This window comes from Scyliorhinus torazame, chromosome 4 (genome assembly GCF_047496885.1).
Source record: "Scyliorhinus torazame isolate Kashiwa2021f chromosome 4, sScyTor2.1, whole genome shotgun sequence".
NCBI classification, from domain to species: domain Eukaryota; kingdom Metazoa; phylum Chordata; class Chondrichthyes; order Carcharhiniformes; family Scyliorhinidae; genus Scyliorhinus; species Scyliorhinus torazame.
The window spans coordinates 121,180,378-121,198,026 of NC_092710.1; the positions used below are offsets into that span (position 1 = coordinate 121,180,378).

General features: G+C 48.9%; 1 protein-coding gene and 1 long non-coding RNA gene across 2 annotated transcripts in view; one reads left to right on the forward strand and one right to left on the reverse strand.

Annotated features, from left to right (window-relative positions):
* The window catches only part of LOC140410458 (uncharacterized), a 35,882-nt gene extending 22,310 nt beyond the window's left edge, over positions 1–13,572 (reverse strand). Inside the window, exon 1 of the long non-coding RNA XR_011940652.1 lies at positions 13,108–13,572. This is a non-coding gene — a long non-coding RNA (uncharacterized lncRNA). The remainder of the gene's footprint in view (positions 1–13,107) is intronic.
* The window catches only part of bmp5 (bone morphogenetic protein 5), a 191,820-nt gene continuing 184,906 nt past the window's right edge, over positions 10,736–17,649 (forward strand). The window contains exon 1 of the mRNA XM_072498563.1: positions 10,736–11,587. Coding sequence (XP_072354664.1) covers positions 11,176–11,587 — 412 coding nt within the window. The 5' untranslated portion in view covers positions 10,736–11,175. The remainder of the gene's footprint in view (positions 11,588–17,649) is intronic.

Here is a 17,649-nt window from a genome sequence, read left to right on the forward strand (position 1 = left end):
GGTGGCGATTGACCTTCACCCTGGAAGGTACCAGCTCTTTAGCGGTGTGATCCTTGGCAGACTCTGGCATGGACTCAGGCAAAGCATTCTCTGCCGAAGACTCTTCATCAACAAGAGGAGTTAAAATAGGCAGTACATCAGTAGGTTCAGTGGAACAAAGGTCTGAAAGCTGCTCTGCACAGCTGATTATTCTAAAGAAACAACAGAGATATCGATCAACTGGAAAGATGAATCTTTAGGACCTCAAACTCCAAGAGATCACTCAGCACTGCCAGAGATACTTCCTCGAGCTAATCCAGCAAGTCATCATGGGAATGGTCACCATCTGCTGCAGTGCCTTTTGTATCCTCCACCTCTGGCCTTACTTCATGAAGAACGGAGAGCTTCCTCATTTCAATTACTGCCCCATATCCCCCCCCCCCCCCCCCATCTAATGGATAGTGTCTCTGTGAAAGAAAGATACTGCTGAGTTAAAACCTCCTCAGCTTCTGAAGGCTGAATTTGCACTGCTTCTAAATAAAAGGCTGAAGATTGTTGCAGGACAGACAATGAGTCGTTCAAATGATGAACATTATCTGGTTTCTCTAGGATTCCTAGATTATGCCAATATCATCACTAAACAAGGATATACACTGATTGTGAAGAACATAGAGAGAATTAATGATCATCAGCGAAGAGGAGTAATAATTCTGTTTTTGAGTGGCAGGTCTATGCCGTCTGGACCTGGTAACTTGATGAAGTGTCATTGGCTGAAGACAGTCGAGGACATCTGCTAATATATTAACAGCAGCTCCAATATCAATTTTAGAAGAAGTATCGGAGACTTGGGACTATAACTGACCATTAGCCTGGATTCAGACTATTCCGTTCCCCTTTGAACTCTGCAGGGTTGTCGTTTTATGGACTTCCCATTTTTGGAAAGGAATGTGTTTCATAAATATTTGCTGATCTGTGATTTCAATTAGAATTGTTGGATTTGCAGAAATGTTTGAAATGTCCAGTTTTGCCTGACTGGAAGAATTCTGCACCCCCTGCTGGGCAGGCTCAGCACCTATGTTGGCTTTTCATGTCACAATGCAAGTATCTTAAAATGGCTGCCTGCCAGCTGTTTCCCACCCTTTCGCTAGCTTTGGTGGGCTTTTGCATAAGTGGGGCCATTGCTTGTGGGCCTACTCAATCTACAAATCCATGTGAAGCCTGGCTGTTGCCGTAAATTATGGCGTGATTAAACACCCCAAACTTGGCTGCTTTGCATACTGGATTGCTTCATCCAAAGGAAGATCACTTTTGGTCTGCAGAAAGTTGGAGTCTTTTTCGTCCCGGACACCCACAACTATGACTAGCAGATCATTCAGTCCCATATCCACAAGAACTTGCTAGGTGACATAGGTTAGTTCGGAATAATTCAAATGATTCCCAAGGTCACTGTGCTGCTTAAAATGTGTTCATTCAATTACTAAATTTTGCTTCTGGCTAGAATAGGTGTGAAAGACTTTAATAATGGAGCCAAAGTCTGTGGTGGACTCCCACACACTCTACCTTAGGAGAACATTGTCTGCTAACAGATCTACTGAACTAATTTGAAGCTTTTGTTGCTTTAAATGACGACTTGATGCTGCCCGATGCTGGAGAAAATGGTGTTTTCATATTTCCCCCTGTTGGCCTTCCGCGGGTCCTTGTCTTGAGGCAGTCAAATAGGTGGGCCAAGGGCAGGGACTGCTCACCAGGAACAATCACCATTAGCTCCCACTTCCAGCAAATTTTCTCGAACTGCGATCAAAGGTTTCTTCGCTCTGTAGGTCCATGGATAACACCAATCTGTCTCCTAAATCGATGTCTCCATTGCTGCCATAGTGTTCTGAAATTGGATCCTTCTATCATGAACTCTAGACATGGGACTTGGTTCTTAGACAGACTATAGATGTACTCTGATATCTGTTTCACACTTGTTTATTCAAACTACATCTGAAGATGTTACAGAAAAGGCACATAGTTCTTAGAAATGATTCCAACCTCTCTCTCTTTGGAGAGTTTCACATATGACTGATTGATGTCACTATTACATCATCGTCTATATTATATATTAACACATTTCACCTGTTAACCCATAATACTACAATCTCCATTCTGCGCAGTTGCAAAATCTATCTGCTTTTTGAGGGGATGGTGACTCACCCAAGTCGCAACCATTAAGTCCGTTTCCTGTTACAGTAATTAACATCTATTTCGACAAGCACTTTTAATCGATTGACAGATAACTGGCAGCACGGTAGTGGAGTGGTTAGCACAGTTGCTTCACAGCTCCAGGGTCCCATGTTCGAATTCCGGCTTGAGTCACTGTCTGTGCGGAGTCTGCACACTCTCACCATGTCTGATTGAGTTTCCTTCGGGTGCTCTGGTTTCCTCCCACAGTCCAAAGATTTGCAGATTAGGTGGATTGGCTATGCTAAATTGCCCTTAGTGTCCAAAAGGTTTGGGTGGGATTACTGGGTTATGGGGGTTGGATAGAGGTGTGGGCTTAGGTAGGGTGCTCTTTCCAAGGGCCAGTGCAGACCCGATGGGCTGAATGGCCTCCTTCTGCACTGTAGATTATATGTTCTATGATAACTGCCAGTACCAGGCAGTTTCTGTTAAACTGGGCTTTTTAACTAGTTTGCAGTTTTAAATTTCTAAGTCATGAATTTAAATTACAGCTTGAGTAAAACTTACCAGATATCCCACCTGAACAAAGAACAAAGAAATGTACAGCACAGGAACAGGCCCTTCGGCCCTCCAAGCCCGTGCCGACCATGCTGCCCGACGAAACTAAAATCTTCTACACTTCCTGGGTTTGTATCCCTCTATTCCCATCCTATTCATGTATTTGTCAAGATGCCCCTTAAATGTCACTATCGTCCCTGCTTCCACCACCTCCTCCGGTAGCGAGTTCCAGGCACCCACTACCCTCTGCGTAAAAAACTTGCCTCGTACATCTACTCTAAACCTTGCCGTTCGCACCTTAAACCTATGCCCCCTAGTAATTGACCCCTCTACCCTGGGCAAAAGCCTCTGACTATCCACTCTGTCTATGCCCCTCATAATTTTGTAGACCTCTATCAGGTCACCCCTCAACCTCCGTCGTTCCAGTGAGAACAAACCGAGATTATTCAACCGCTCCTCATAGCTAATGCCCTCCATACCAGGCAGCATTCTGGTAAATCTCTTCTGCACCCTCTCTAAAGCCTCCACATCCTTCTGGTAGTGTGGCGACCAGAATTGAACACTATACTCCAAGTGTGGCCTAACTAAGTGTAGCGCACAAAGACTCCGTGAGACGAATAGAGTGAAGTCGATGAGGCTTTATTGAGCGTGTCCGTTCCCCCGCAGCTCGATAGTAAACTGGCCTGCGGGGGAAGACTCCGGCTTCTTATACTCCGCCTTCAGGGCGGAGCTAGAGGTCAACGGCCAACCAGGACCCGGGATCTGTCAGCCAATGACATTAGGGCTTCCAGTCACACATGACCCCCAATACATACTACCACATTCACCCCTTGTCAAAAATGAACCCGGCGGGGTGATGCTTCGTATGGTGGTAAGGGTTTACAGGGCTGGTCCTGGGAGGAAAAAAAACATTCACATGGCAATACAGTATTGTACAATTTTGTCCTGTTGCAACTATTTACAGAGGGTATAGGAAGAAAAGCAAAATGTTCTTGTGAAAAGTCCATATTTAGTTTTAGATCGACGCCATGAGTCGGTCGGGTGGTCTGGTCGTCCGTGTCGATTGCCTCGGCCCCGGTGGTGGTGGTGCTTGTACCGGTGTTGTCGCCTCCAGGAGCCTTACGGTTTCAGCTTGGGCTTTATTCTTGGTCGGTGCTGAGGGGAGGGGAACCGATCCTCCTGGGAAGGGGACGGTCGCGGGGTGCGGCGGTGGCAGGAAGGGGGGGGGGTTGGGTTGATGGTGCCGGGGGGGTGTGCGTGTTGCCGGCGGGCGCCAGATCCCGCAGGGAGACCGTGTCCTGTCGGCCGTCGGGGTACTCCACGTAGGCGTACTGGGGGTTCGCGTGGAGGAGGTGAACCCTTTCAACCAACGGGTCCGCCTTATGTGCCTGCACATGCTTTCGGAACAGGATGGGTCCTGGGGCCGCCAGCCAGGTCGGCAGCGACGTTCCAGAGGAGGACCTCCTAGGGAAAACAAGGAGACGCTCATGAGGCGTTTGATTAGTGCTCGTACATAATAACGACCGGATGGAGTGGAGAGCGTCCGGGAGGACCTCCTGCCACCGTGAAACTGGGAGGTCCCTGGACCGTAGGGCCAGTAGGACGGCCTTCCAGACCGTGCCGTTCTCCCTCTCTACTTGCCCGTTCCCCCGGGGGTTGTAGCTGGTCGTCCTGCTTGAGGCTATGCCCTTGCTGAGCAGGAACTGGCGCAGCTCGTCACTCATGAAAGAGGACCCCCTATCGCTGTGGACGTATGCGGGGTAACCGAACAGTGTGAAGATGCTGTTCAGGGCTTTAATGACTGTGGCCGCGGTCATGTCAGAACAGGGAATGGCAAAAGGGAAGCGGGAGTATTCGTCCACCACATTAAGAAAATATGCGTTGCGGTCGGTGGAGGGGAGGGGCCCTTTGAAATCGAGACTGAGGCGTTCAAAGGGGCGGGAAGCCTTAATCAGGTGACTCCAGCCGGCCTGAAAAAATGCGGCTTGCATTCCGCGCAGATGTGGCAGTCCCTTGTGACTGTACGGACCTCCTCTAAGGAGTATGGGAGATTGCGGGACTTGATGAAGTGGTAAAACCGAGTGACCCCCGGGTGGCAGAGGTCCTCGTGGAGGGTTTGGAGGCGGTTAATTTGCGCGTTGGCACATGTGCCGTGGGATAGGGCATCGGACGGCTCGTTCAGCTTTCCGGGACGATACAAAATCTCATAGTTGAAGGTGGAGAGCTCGATCCTCCACCTTAAGATCTTGTCGTTTTTGATTTTGCCCCGCTGTGCATTATCGAACATGAAGGCTACCGAGCGTTGGTCAGTGAGGAGAGTGAATCTCCTGCCGGCCAGGTAATGCCTCCAATGTCGCACAGCTTCCACTATGGCTTGGGCTTCCTTTTCTGCTGAAGAGTGGCGGATTTCTGAGGCGTGGAGGGTCCGGGAGAAAAAGGCCACGGGTCTGCCCGCTTGGTTAAGGGTGGCCACTAGAGCTACGTCGGAGGCGTCGCTCTCGACCTGGAAGGGGAGGGACTCGTCGATGGCGCGCATCGTGGCCTTTGCGATATCCGCTTTGATGCGGCTGAAAGCCTGGCAAGCCTCTGTCGACAGAGGGAAGGTCGTGGTCTGTATTAGGGGGCGGGCCTTGTCTGCGTACTGGGGACCCACTGGGCGTAGTATGAAAAGAACCCCAGGCAGCGTTTCAGGGCTTTTGGGCAGTGCGGGAGGGGAAATTCCATGAGTGCGCGCATACGTTCGGGGTCGGGGCCTATTATCCCATTGCGCACTACGTAGCCCAGAATGGCTAGCCGATCGGTGCTAAAAACGCACTTGTCCTCGTTGTACGTGAGGTTCAAGGCTTTGGCGGTCTGGAGGAATTTTTGGAGGTTGGCGTCGTGGTCCTGCTGATCGTGGCCGCAGATGGTTACATTGTCGAGATACGGGAACGTGGCCCGCAACCCATGTTGATCAACCATTTGGTCCATCTCCCGTTGGAAGACCGAGACCCCGTTTGTGACGCCAAAAGGGACCCGTAGGAAATGGTATAATCGCCCGTCTACCTCGAAGGCTGTGTACTTGTGGTCACTTGGGCGGATGGGGAGCTGATGGTAGGCGGACTTGAGGTCCACGGTGGAGAAGACTTTATATTGGGCAATCCGGTTGACCATGTCGGATATGCGGGGGAGAGGGTACGCGTCTAGTTGTGTGCACCTGTTGATGGTCTGGCTATAGTCAATGACCATCCTTTGTTTCTCCCCTGTCTTCACTACTACCACCTGCGCTCTCCAGGGACTATTGCTGGCCTGGATTATGCCCTCCTTTAGTAGCCGCTGGACTTCGGACCGAATGAAGGTCCGGTCCTGGGCGCTGTACCGTCTGCTCCTAGTGGCGACGGGTTTGCAATCCGGGGTGAGGTTCGCAAACAAGGACGGGGGTTGCACCTTGAGGGTTGCGAGGCCGCAGATAGTGAGTGGGGGTATTGGGCCGCCGAATTTGAACGTAAGGCTCTGTAGATTGCATTGGAAATCTAATCCCAGCAAGGTGGGGGCACAGAGTTGGGGAAGGACGTTTAGTTTGTAGTTTTTGAACTCCCTCCCCTGCACCGTTAGGGTAACTATGCAGAATCCCTGGATCTGTACAGAGTGGGATCCTGCAGCTAGGGAAATCTTTTGTGCGCTGGGATAGGTGGTCAAGGAACAGCGTCTTACCGTGTCGGGGTGTATAAAGCTCTCCGTGCTCCCGGAGTCGACTAGGCATGGCGTCTCGTGGCCGTTTATTAGCACCGTTGTCGTCGTCGTCTGGAGTGTCCGGGGCCGAGCTTGATCGAGCGTAATTGAAGCGAGACATAGTTGTAGTAGTGGAGTGGGGTCCGTTGTTGCCGTCCAAGATGGCGTCGGGGATGGACAAAATGGCCGCCCCCATACATCGCACGTGACTGGGGGGTCACAAGATGGCGGTGGCGGGGGTGGACAAAATGGCCACCCCCACGCGTTGTACAGGTCTGGGGCAGTCCAAAATGGCGGCACCCCTCCTCCCCTCGTGGTGGCCGGGACCCAAAATGGCGGCATCTGTGGGTCGCACATGGTGCGCTGGGGGGGCTGGGGAGCGCTAGGACCGCGAGCGCTAGGACCGCGAGCGCTAGGACCGCGCGGAGCTCCCTCACCGGGGACAGCGGTGGTCGGGGCCCAAGTAGGTGGCGCCGGCGGGTCAGGCGTGGGGCGTGGGGTGGGGGTTAGGGGGGCGTTAGGGACGCGCAAAACTCCCTCCTCTCCGTGGAGAATGTTGGCCGGGACCCAAAGCGGTAGCGCCGGCGGCGGGTCATACATGTGCTGCGGGGAGGGGGGTTGGGGAGCGTAAGCGGCGTGCAGGGCTCCCTGTTCTCCCGGGACCGCGGTGGTCCGGACCCAGAGCGGCTGCGCCTGCGGGTCGTACATGACGTGCTGGGGGGGTTGGGGTGCGTAAACGGCTTGCAGGGCTCCCTGTTCTCCCGGGACAGCGGCGACCTCGCGGGACCGGCACACAACCGCATAATGGCCCTTTTTCCCGCAGCTTTTGCAGATAGCTGCGCGGGCCGGGCAGCGCTGTCGGGGGTGTTTCGCCTGGCCGCAGAAATAACAGCGGGCGCCCCCGGTGCGACTCGGTGTTTGGACCGCGCAAGCCCGTGGGGTGTCCGGGGGGGGTAGGGGGTTTGCCGCGACGGGTACGTACGGGGCCCAATGGGCTGCCGCGCGGTCGGGGCCGTAGGCGCGGGTATTACCCGCGGCCACGTCTAGGGAGGCTGCTAGGGCCCGTGCCTCTGAGAGTCCTAGTGACTCTTTTTCTAGAAGTCTTTGGCGGATTTGGGAGGATTGCATACCTGCCACAAAAGCATCGCGCATTAACATGTCCGTGTGTTCGTTTGCGTTCACCGATGGGCAGCTGCAGGCTCGTCCCAAAATCAGCAGCGCGGCGTAGAATTCGTCCATCGATTCTCCGGGAGCTTGCCATCTCGTCGCGAGCTGGTAGCGAGAGTAGATTTGGTTAACTGGGCAGACATAGAGACTTTTCAGTGCTGCGAACGCCGTCTGGAAATCCTCCGCGTCTTCGATGAGGGAGAAAATCTCCGTGCTCACCCTCGAGTGCAGGACCTGTAGTTTTTGGTCTTCTGTGACCCGGCCGGTGGCCGTTCTGAGGTAGGCCTCGAACCAAGTCTGCCAGTGCTTGAAGGCTGCTGCCGCGTTCACTGCGTGGGGGCTGATCCTCAGGCATTCCGGAATGATCCTGAGCTCCATAGTCCTTTTTAGGCACGCTTAATAAATTGTAGCGCACAAAGACTCCGTGAGACGAATAGAGTGAAGTCGATGAGGCTTTATTAAGCGTGTCTGTTCCCCCGCAGCTCGATAGTAAACTGGCCTGCGGGGGAAGACTCCGGCTTCTTATACTCCGCCTTTAGGGCGGAGCTAGAGGTCAACGGCCAACCAGGACCCGGGATCTGTCAGCCAATGACATTAGGGCTTCCAGTCCCACATGACCCTCAATACATACTACCACACTAAGGTTCTATAGAGCTGCAATATGACTTGCCAATTCTTATACTCAATGCCCCGGCCAATGAAGGCAAGCATGCCGTATGCCTTCTTGACTACCTTCTCCACCTGAGTTGCCCCTTTCAGTGACCTTTGGAGCTGTACACCTAAATCTCTCTGACATTCAATACTCTTGAGGGTTCTACCATTCACTGTATATTCCCTACCTGCATTAGACCTTCCAAAATGCATTACCTCACATTTGTCCAGATTAAACTCCATCTGCCATCTCTCCGCCCAATTCTCCATAACAATCTAAATCCTGCTGTATCCTCTGACAGTCCTCATCACTATCCGCAATTCCTCCAACCTTTGTGTCGTCTGCAAACTTACTAATCAGACCAGTTACATTTTCCTCCAAATCATTTATGCATACTACAAACAGCAAAGGTCCCAGCACTGATCCCTGAGGAACACCACTAGTCACAGACCTCCAATTAGAAAAGCATCCTTCCATTGCTACTCTCTGCCGTCTATGACCTAGCCAGTTCTGTATCCACCTTGCCAGCTCACCCCTGATCCCGTGTGACTTCACCTTTTGTACTAGTCTATCATGAGGGACCTTGTCAAAGGCCTTACTGAAGTCCATATAGACAATATCCACTGCTCTACCTGCATCAGTCATCTTTGTGACCTCCTCAAAAAACTCTATCAAGTTAGTGAGACACGACCTCACCTTCACAAAACCATGCTGCCTCTCACTAATACGTCCATTTGCTTCCAAATGGGAGTAGACCTGTCTCGAAGAATTCTCTCCAGTAATTTCCCTACCTGGATGAAATTCCCAAGGTAGCACACACCCTGTCCTCGCGGAGACCACTCTGTGCTTCCACACCCACTATAAGGTTCAACTAGTACACTGGGGTTGGAATTTCTTCATTGGGTGAAAATGGAAGATTGCACTCTAAATTTTGTTGGTTCGGTTGTCATTCAAATCTTCAGGAAAATTCATTTGCAAATGTAAAATCTTCAATGAACCAGTGTAGCATTCGGAACAGGATCAGTATTTGCTCTTCCCGTTGGAAAGTATCCCATCTATTTAAGAGTGGCAACTTGGTGCAGTTTTATTAATGCAGTTGGAAATGGGGTTGTTTTTCGATTTTGTTGTTTCTAATGCCAGTGGTTTCATAGCAATCATGAGTGAATTGTGACATTCCCCTTGCTGCATCACGTAACTCGACTGCAGCACATGTTTTGTCCACTTTTCACCTTTTGTCTGCTCCTGTCGCCTTTTCAGGTATCCCACAGGTCGCCAGCACATTTGGATCACTGTTTGAAAAACTATTGGGACCCCAGTTAAGAGCTGCCATGTCATCTGAGGATCTGGCTGATGATCATAAACTTTGGTTTAAAACACCATTCAACTGAGCTGGAATTTTATCTGATTCCAGTAATTAATGACAGGACATGCCAAATAATGGGATTGTTTACTTTAACGGGGCTCTTGGTGGGGAGGGGCGGGCACTGACAGTTCTCACCCAATTTTGGACTCTGCCCTTCTCCTGTTCATCCAAACATTTCACCACGCTGTTGAACAGGCTCCACTTCAGCTGTGGTCCCGGTGTCACAGGAGTATTGGGGTGACAGGGCGGCATGGTGGCTAGCACTGTTACCTCACAGCGTACTCGGGGAGTACGCCGCACCGAGTATCCATTGCCTCAGGCCATTGCCTGAGGCCGGCCCATCCCCGACTGGCCGAATTCCCTACGGCGTGTTTCTAATCTGTTCCTGCCGTCCCGGAACCTCGCGTGGCGGGCTGCGGACGCAGTCTGGGGCGGCCACAGTCGGGGGAGGGTCGATTGGAGGGCAGGGGGGGGGGGGGGGGGGGCTTCATTCGGGACTGGGGGCTATGTGTCCGGGCAGTCAGGCAAGCAGCCGATGCGGGGCGGCAGCTAGAGCTGCGAGCTCCACGACAGATGCCTGCTAGCCCCCAGCAAAACGGGAAATCGGTGGCCTTTTGGCACCAGTTTACCTGGCGTAAAAGACTACAGTTTTCACAATGGCCCCAAAACAGAGAATCTCGCCCATGGTTCCTGAAACAGCCAGTCTGCTATGAAGGGCAGCACACTCACACAGCAAGGGCACAGCACCGGGGTCCATCTGCAGCATGGTCGCCGAACGCTGGCTGCATCACTGAATGGGGAACCCTGAATCCCTCCTGTTCAGCCCCGTGTGAGCACAGCGCCAACTCAACACGTCCGCGTCTCCCCAAACTGCAATACCGAGTTGTCATTTACTGGTACAAAAAGCCAACATAATGACTCGTTGATAGCACAGGGCGCTTCTCTCACACTTACTCTCATTAAACTTCGGTGCCAGAAGAGCGCAGAGCCATTAATTACTTTGAAATAAACGAACCATTCAACAAATCGCTTGAGCACATTTCCAGTGACCGGAGTGTGAAATGAACGAGGAGAAGTTGACTTTTTGAAGTAATTGCAGTGGGTCGAGATCAGAGTCAGGTCACAGGACTGATGTTTCAGGGGGCGGGGAGAGCGCCAGCTAGTGGCAGGTTGAATGCGGTGCAGGGAGTGCAGTGGAGAGAGAGAGCAGTTCCCAGTCAGTATCTCACACACAGGGGCAGCAGCACATTCACCATTGCCGCTCGACTTTTAAACGCTGGCAGGACAAGCACACCCAAAAGAAAGCGATCGCGGCTTATTTTCTGTTGAAGGAGCAAGAGAGCGAAGTAAAAGCTGCCGCAGCTGTTTCTGAAGTTTTATCTCAACCAAAATCCCATGCAAGAGGAATTGCCAGCAGAGGCGATATGAACACATTACCTACCTGGGGCTGCTGACAGCTAACTTCTGCAACTGTCCGGGACTTCATGCAAGAAACAAGGCAACTGTTAACAAGGACACAGTTCTAAAGGGAGGGACAAAAAGACACACCAACAAAAACGCATTTGTTAAACGAAAAGAGGCAATGAACAAACTAAAGGCTTTCTCTAAAGCCATCGCTGCACTGATGTGGATGTGTTGTGTGTTCCTGGGAAGCGCCGAGGGGAATTTTGCCGATCACCACGTCCACTCCAGCTTCATCTATAGGCGACTGCGGAACCACGAGAGGAGGGAGATACAGAGGGAGATCCTGTCCATCCTGGGACTTCCCCACCGGCCCAGGCCCTTCTCGGTGGGGAAGCACAGCTCGTCCGCCCCACTCTTCATGCTCGACCTGTACAACGCCATGTCCAGCGAGCAGGAGACGGAGCGAGGAGCGGCCCGGGGCTCGCTGACTTACCGAGCCATCCTCACCACACAGAGCCCGCCTCTCGCCAGCCTGCACGACACCAACTTCCTCAACGATGCCGACATGGTCATGAGCTTCGTGAACCTGGGTAAGCAGTCATTCCCATTGGAATAGACCCCCCTGTCCCCATGGTAGGATCAGCTTTGCAAAGGCTCGGTTTGTGTTCTCGCAACATTCGTTGACGTTCCGAACTCCAATTCTGTTTTAAAGCGTTAAATGAGGATTATAAACGTTATTGTTTTGTTTTAATGCAATATGTTTTGTAAACTTAGATACCGTTTTGTGCCTCATGTAATGAATAGAGGCTATCTATCTATCTATCTCCTATTTCTATATCTATCTACTTATCTCTCTGTATCTATTTGTCTGTATCTATCTATTAATATCTACATATCTACCTATTCTATATCTATTTATCTCCCTTTATCTAACTATTCATCTTTCTATTTATCTATCTATCTCTGTTTCTCTATCTATCTCTATCTATATATCTATCTATTTATCTAACTTTTTCTATCTACCTATCTAACTACTTATCTCTCTTATCTATTTATCTGTATCTATCTATCTAACTATCTCTCTATTTCTCCATTTCTCTTTATCTACCAGTCCGCCCGTCCATCCATCCTTCCATCTATCTGTCTATCGAAAGTATTTAAAGCGGAATGTTAACCCGATGTCGGCTGAAGATGCCGATTGGGACGCATACCCATCCCAGTGGAAGGGGGACTCACATGCCCTGGCATACGTTTGGGCGGGATTTTCCTCTAAGAGGTGGCAAACAGCTATGGAAACTGCATCGAAACACCGCTGTCCCCAACCCCCACCCAAAATGTCTTTCCCTACAGTCTTGCCACAGAGATTATCGTGGGAATCCATAAACATTCTCACTGATTGGTCATGTAAATGCTTGCAACGTACTTTCAGATCTTTCAGTCGCAGTGCTCCAATTCAACCTTTACTCAGCACAGGTCGCAGCGATGGCGCGACTTGTAACAAAAGAGTCCAGTAAAGTGCGGAATCTGCGCTGTATTTCAATGCAAGAAATCTTTCTAAAACAACGGGGCGATCCTGTGGCTAAAAGGGGGTTGGAGAGGTAAACCCCGGCAGAAATTGTCACATTGGGGGTTAAAACCTGTGCCAAATCTCGTTGCAAATGTAGGTTTAATGGCCTGACTAAAATACAGTGGCGTGTGTATTTACACAAAAAAGAATACATTGATCTGGTCGAAACACGTGTTGAAGCAAGTTGTGGTAATAACGGTGATCTGTCTTTCTGAACAGATGAGAAACATGTTATTTAAAAAGAAAATCCCTTTGTTAACTCGTGAGTGCTGCCATTTGACTCTTGTCGGTTTGGAGATATGTATTCCTAGCACCAGGGTAGGCGGTGAATGCTGTCATTTTCTCCTCTCGATTTGCAAAGAAAGATGAAAGCAGGGGTGGCTGCGGGCTGAGCAGATGGTCAACTGGGTGCCCGAGACTTCCCCTTTGTTCCCCGGACAGAAGGAGTTTAACACTCCTACCCCCTCCTTTCGCCCGGCCAGCACTTATAGCACCAGTCAGCCCCGCAGCAAACCACACACAAGTTGCGAGAATAATTCAAACCTGGAAACAGAAAGAAGATGTCCTTTGGGGGAATCTCGGTCCTTTCTCTGCGTCTCTGCACTAATGAATTGGAGTTGTCAGTTGCCACAGAATCAAAGTTTGATCTAATCTTCAACTCTTCTTTCAAACGGCGGCCTTTACATTACTGAAGCCGGCTGTGCATTTCCAGTTCGTGTGTGTATTGTGTTACAGAAACAACTTGGCACCGAGCCGCTAGTTTCTGTGGCAACATCTGGAGGAGTATCTTGTCCAAACAACGCAGTTCAATTAGCAAGTTCACTACCAGCAATATTTTTATAAACCTACTGTTCAGTAAACTATTTTCTCTCCGATGCCGAGGCACAGCTGAAGTTAGCTTGTTTAGGTTGCAGTTGTGTGGGCAGTGTAATGTGTCCCTTTACCGATGAGTCAGCCAGTGCTGATTACAATGCACTATAGTTTGTTTTGTAAACGTCTTCTCTCGCCATTTGGTATTCAATGGTGCGAGGTGAGTTTAAATTAAAACAGTTTGCTAGGTGTCAATTATGAAGCGTGGAGAAAGGCTCCCCAGGAGGTTTCAAGGCATTCTTGACCATTTCAATCCTTTCTAATTATTTCCCATGAATTCTCCGGCGCTGCCAGCAAAGGCGGGGGCCAAGTGAAGTGAAGTTTAATTTTGTTGCTGTTTCACTTGCCCCGGAGCTGATCGAGATTAGCCTTTGTACCTCTGCAGGTGTAAGGAGCATCAGGCATTCGTTATTGTCACTCCTTAGAACTCAGAGTATCGGATTTTGCAAAGACTAATAGTTCAATGACACTTAAGAAATGATTACACGCTGAATATTGAAGCTTCTGCGGCCATTCTTAATTCTCACGGAAATTAAAGACAAACCTATCATTATTTGAGAGCTCTGAAACAGAGCACTAAAGTAAGCAAGGGGCTGCGTTTAGTATTTATTGAAGGATTATGTTGCAATGCATTATTTTTTGCATTGAATGTACAGTACAGAAACAAGCCAATCGGCCTGAGCTAGTTTCTGCCCTCCTCCTAACATTCCTCCTGAAACTCCAATAGGAAAAGTTTCGATTTCGCCCCTCCAACCGCCCCCCCCCCCCATCTCACACATTGATTTAGCTCCAACCACTCCCTGTGCGAGCGAGTTCCACATTCTCACAATCTGTGGTTAAAGTGCTTTCTTCTGACATTTTTGTCTGATTTCCTGCTTCATTGGTGGCCTTTAGCTCTGCTCTTTCGCACAAGCAGAAACACTGTTTATTCTGTTCTGTCAAAACCTTTCACCAAACACCTATAAGCGTCTTTAAAATTATTGAAAGACACAAGGCGGGATTCTCCCTCCACTGATGCCCGAATCAGGAAACATGATTGGGCCAAAAATCAAGGTTGGCGCAGGGCACCAAATGGATTGTAATATATATAATAATAATAATCACTTATTGTCACGAGTAGGCTTCAATGAAGTTACTGTGAAAAGCCCCTAGTCGCCACATTCTGGCACCTGTTCGGGGAGGCCGGTACGGGAATTGAACCTGCGCTGCTGGCATTAGTTCCTCGACAGTGGCGTGAATGCATTCTACACCAAATGCTGGCATGGGCATTGTACAGGAAAGGCCACTGGCATCATTAACGGGCCTGACCCAGCATTTTCCGGGCCTTCTGTGACACTCCGCCTCTGCCAGGAGGAATGACCGGTGGCAAGGTTGACTTGTAGTATTTCAAACCGGGACACAAGAGCTGTGGCTGCTAAGGGGTGCAGGAGGGGGTACAAACAGTGTCCACCATCACTATAGTGTGCTGCCAGTTGTGCCACTGCACGGGGGGCACCTGCCAGGGCTGGGGAGTGGGGGGGGGGACAGCAGGGAGCTGCCAGGAGGTGGGCCGTGGGGTCAGGATGGGCGGGCATGGAACACCATTGAGGCAGACTGCAAAGCAGCCATGTGGCTGCGCACGCCGCTGACTGCCCACTGAGAATTTAGCGCCACGGGTCAAATGGGTGCCCGCCCCCCCCAGGTACCCTCTGACCCCAGCCGACTCATCAATGGGATGGACATGCTCCAGTGCAACCAATGCCATCATCATGGCTGGGATGAGGGTCGGCATGCATTGGAATTGAGTTCTATGTGACGCCGGAGCTAGCCCATTAATGGGATCTGAATCGCACCAGGACTGACACTGCTTTCGTTCGTCCATGTAGAACACTCACGACTCAGTCCCAGTATCAGCACGAGTCTCCCAAATGGAGAATTCATCCCACAATCTTTGTCAAGTGTTAATGGTGTTTACAATCTGAAGAAAATTAATTGCTTGAAAACTAAACTTCCCAGTCATATGGCAAATAGAATTATTTTTAGTTGACTAACAGTCGTATTTAGACCTCTCATTTGAGATGTTGTTAATTGCACTTTTGGATGGTGTGTTGGACGGTTCCTTGATACCATCCAGTTCTGTCACTAGAGGCATTAAGTAAGAAACACTTGTTATGCATGTTTTTGCACCAGTTGGAAATATAAATTATAATAATAAACAGTATCAAGACATTTAGTAACACATCCATTTACAAAGCCACGTGCAATGCTTTAAACGTTTGCATTTGAATGAATATTGATGAAATGAACTGTGAACACAGTGGGAAAAACACGCAACTTGTCATGAAACACACCTATATAAATAATAAAGTGAACTGGGACTGTTACTTCAAAACATCTGAATCATTACATTGAAAATTGTTATTTGCGATTAAGAACTCAATAAATTCCAGGAAAGGACGATTTGATAAAGTAGCTGCATGTGATTATTATAAATCATCCTTAAGCCAGATTTTGTACACTGGAGAACAGGTAATCATGACATCTGTCTGAATGTCAGTAACTTTTGCAGTTATTTGCATGTATGATAAGGTAATTGACAGTTACTGAAAATACCCAAATCATTATTAAACAGAGACAAGGAAGTCAATTTCTAAAGTGCTGATTTTCTGTGAACCCACATATTTTGTCATGAGTACTCGGTCACATCAACAGTTTATAGTGTTTCTATTACAGAAGTTTGAAGGCCTGTATTGATTTAGCCATTATTAAAACCAACTATAGCTGTGATATGAACTCTCCCTTGAAGAATGGAAGGAGATTGAGCTCTGGAAATGTGGTGGTTAAACCTTTAAAAATGTGAAAAGCAACGCCACTCAAAGGGATTACGGCAGCAGATAGTTCACTGTGCCAATGTGCTGTCTTGGTGAGGACGCTTCACTGTAATATTTAATTCCAGCTCTCACAGAGCAATTGGGAGCCCAATTTAAATTTAACTGCAGCTGACGCCCTGCCGTTCCAACACTTGATCTGCAGCCTATGTGACCAGCTGACCCTGCCTTCCCGCAGTTCCACCAAACTCCCATTCTGCAGCCCATTCCCCAAGAAATTGCTGGGATGAACCCTAAGGAAGTCGAGTTTAGACCCCCCACCACTGTTTTTCCCCACCTGACTGCTGGGTGGGCAATGGAAGTAAAAATTAGACTGAGGTTCCAGATGCTCTTCTGGAGGCATGTGCACAAGAGAAAATATTTGTTTTTATTTCAGAGATTTTCTTTTCCCTCTCATGCCTATCTCCTAACATTGGCAGTCACGCCTGCATTCATACCAAATATCACAATGCTACATTCAGAATTCTTGCAACTATAATAAATGCTATTTGCAAATATTGTGCTGACCAGAACACATTGCATTCCCAACTAACTACTGAAAAAGTTTGGTTCCTCGTTATGAAATAAGTGAAGTTATTTATATTTTATGTAACATTGGAAACCTTTATTTAGTTTATAATCCTGATTATCAGTTTAGCTTCTGGGATTTGGTCCAGAAATTCATTGAGGTTGCACCCATTTTGCAAATGGAGGACAGCAGATGTGTACACATTCCAAAGTAGATGTTCCATACCCACAGCACTGGGAAATGCTGCTGTTCAAGGTTTGTGGCAAAAAGAGGCATTGGGCTCCTTGCATATCTGAAAAGGGGGCTTAAAGCCTGATTCAGGACCTCTTCCAAATATTGAACAGTCCTGAACAGTACCAGTGCTGGGCCTGTTGCTTTTGGGATCATTTTGTCTGCATGTGACCTAATAAATTGTCCTTAAAGGTCTGAAATGTAAGTTTTAAAAGCAATAGTTATCTGAATGTAGAATGGGGAAGAGCAGTATCTTGACCGATATTTGACCTTGCACTGACATCATAGAAACAGATTGTCCGATAATTATTACATTGCTGTTTGTGGGAACTTGGTAAGTGTCGATTGGCTGCTACACTTCATATAATAATGACTACACTTTCAAAGTACTCAATTGTGTTATGATCCTCTGGCGACCAAGAATGTTTAAAAAGAAATTCATACTTCAGTCAATAGCTGAAAAGGATGAGACAACAACATTTCACGTTTTTAAGATTTTTACTGTTATAAATGACTAAAATCACCATTAACTAGACATTACTTTTGTCAGCAGGTGACACTTTAAACTGCAGAAAGAAACCTTCCTCTTTTATATTTATCACACATTGC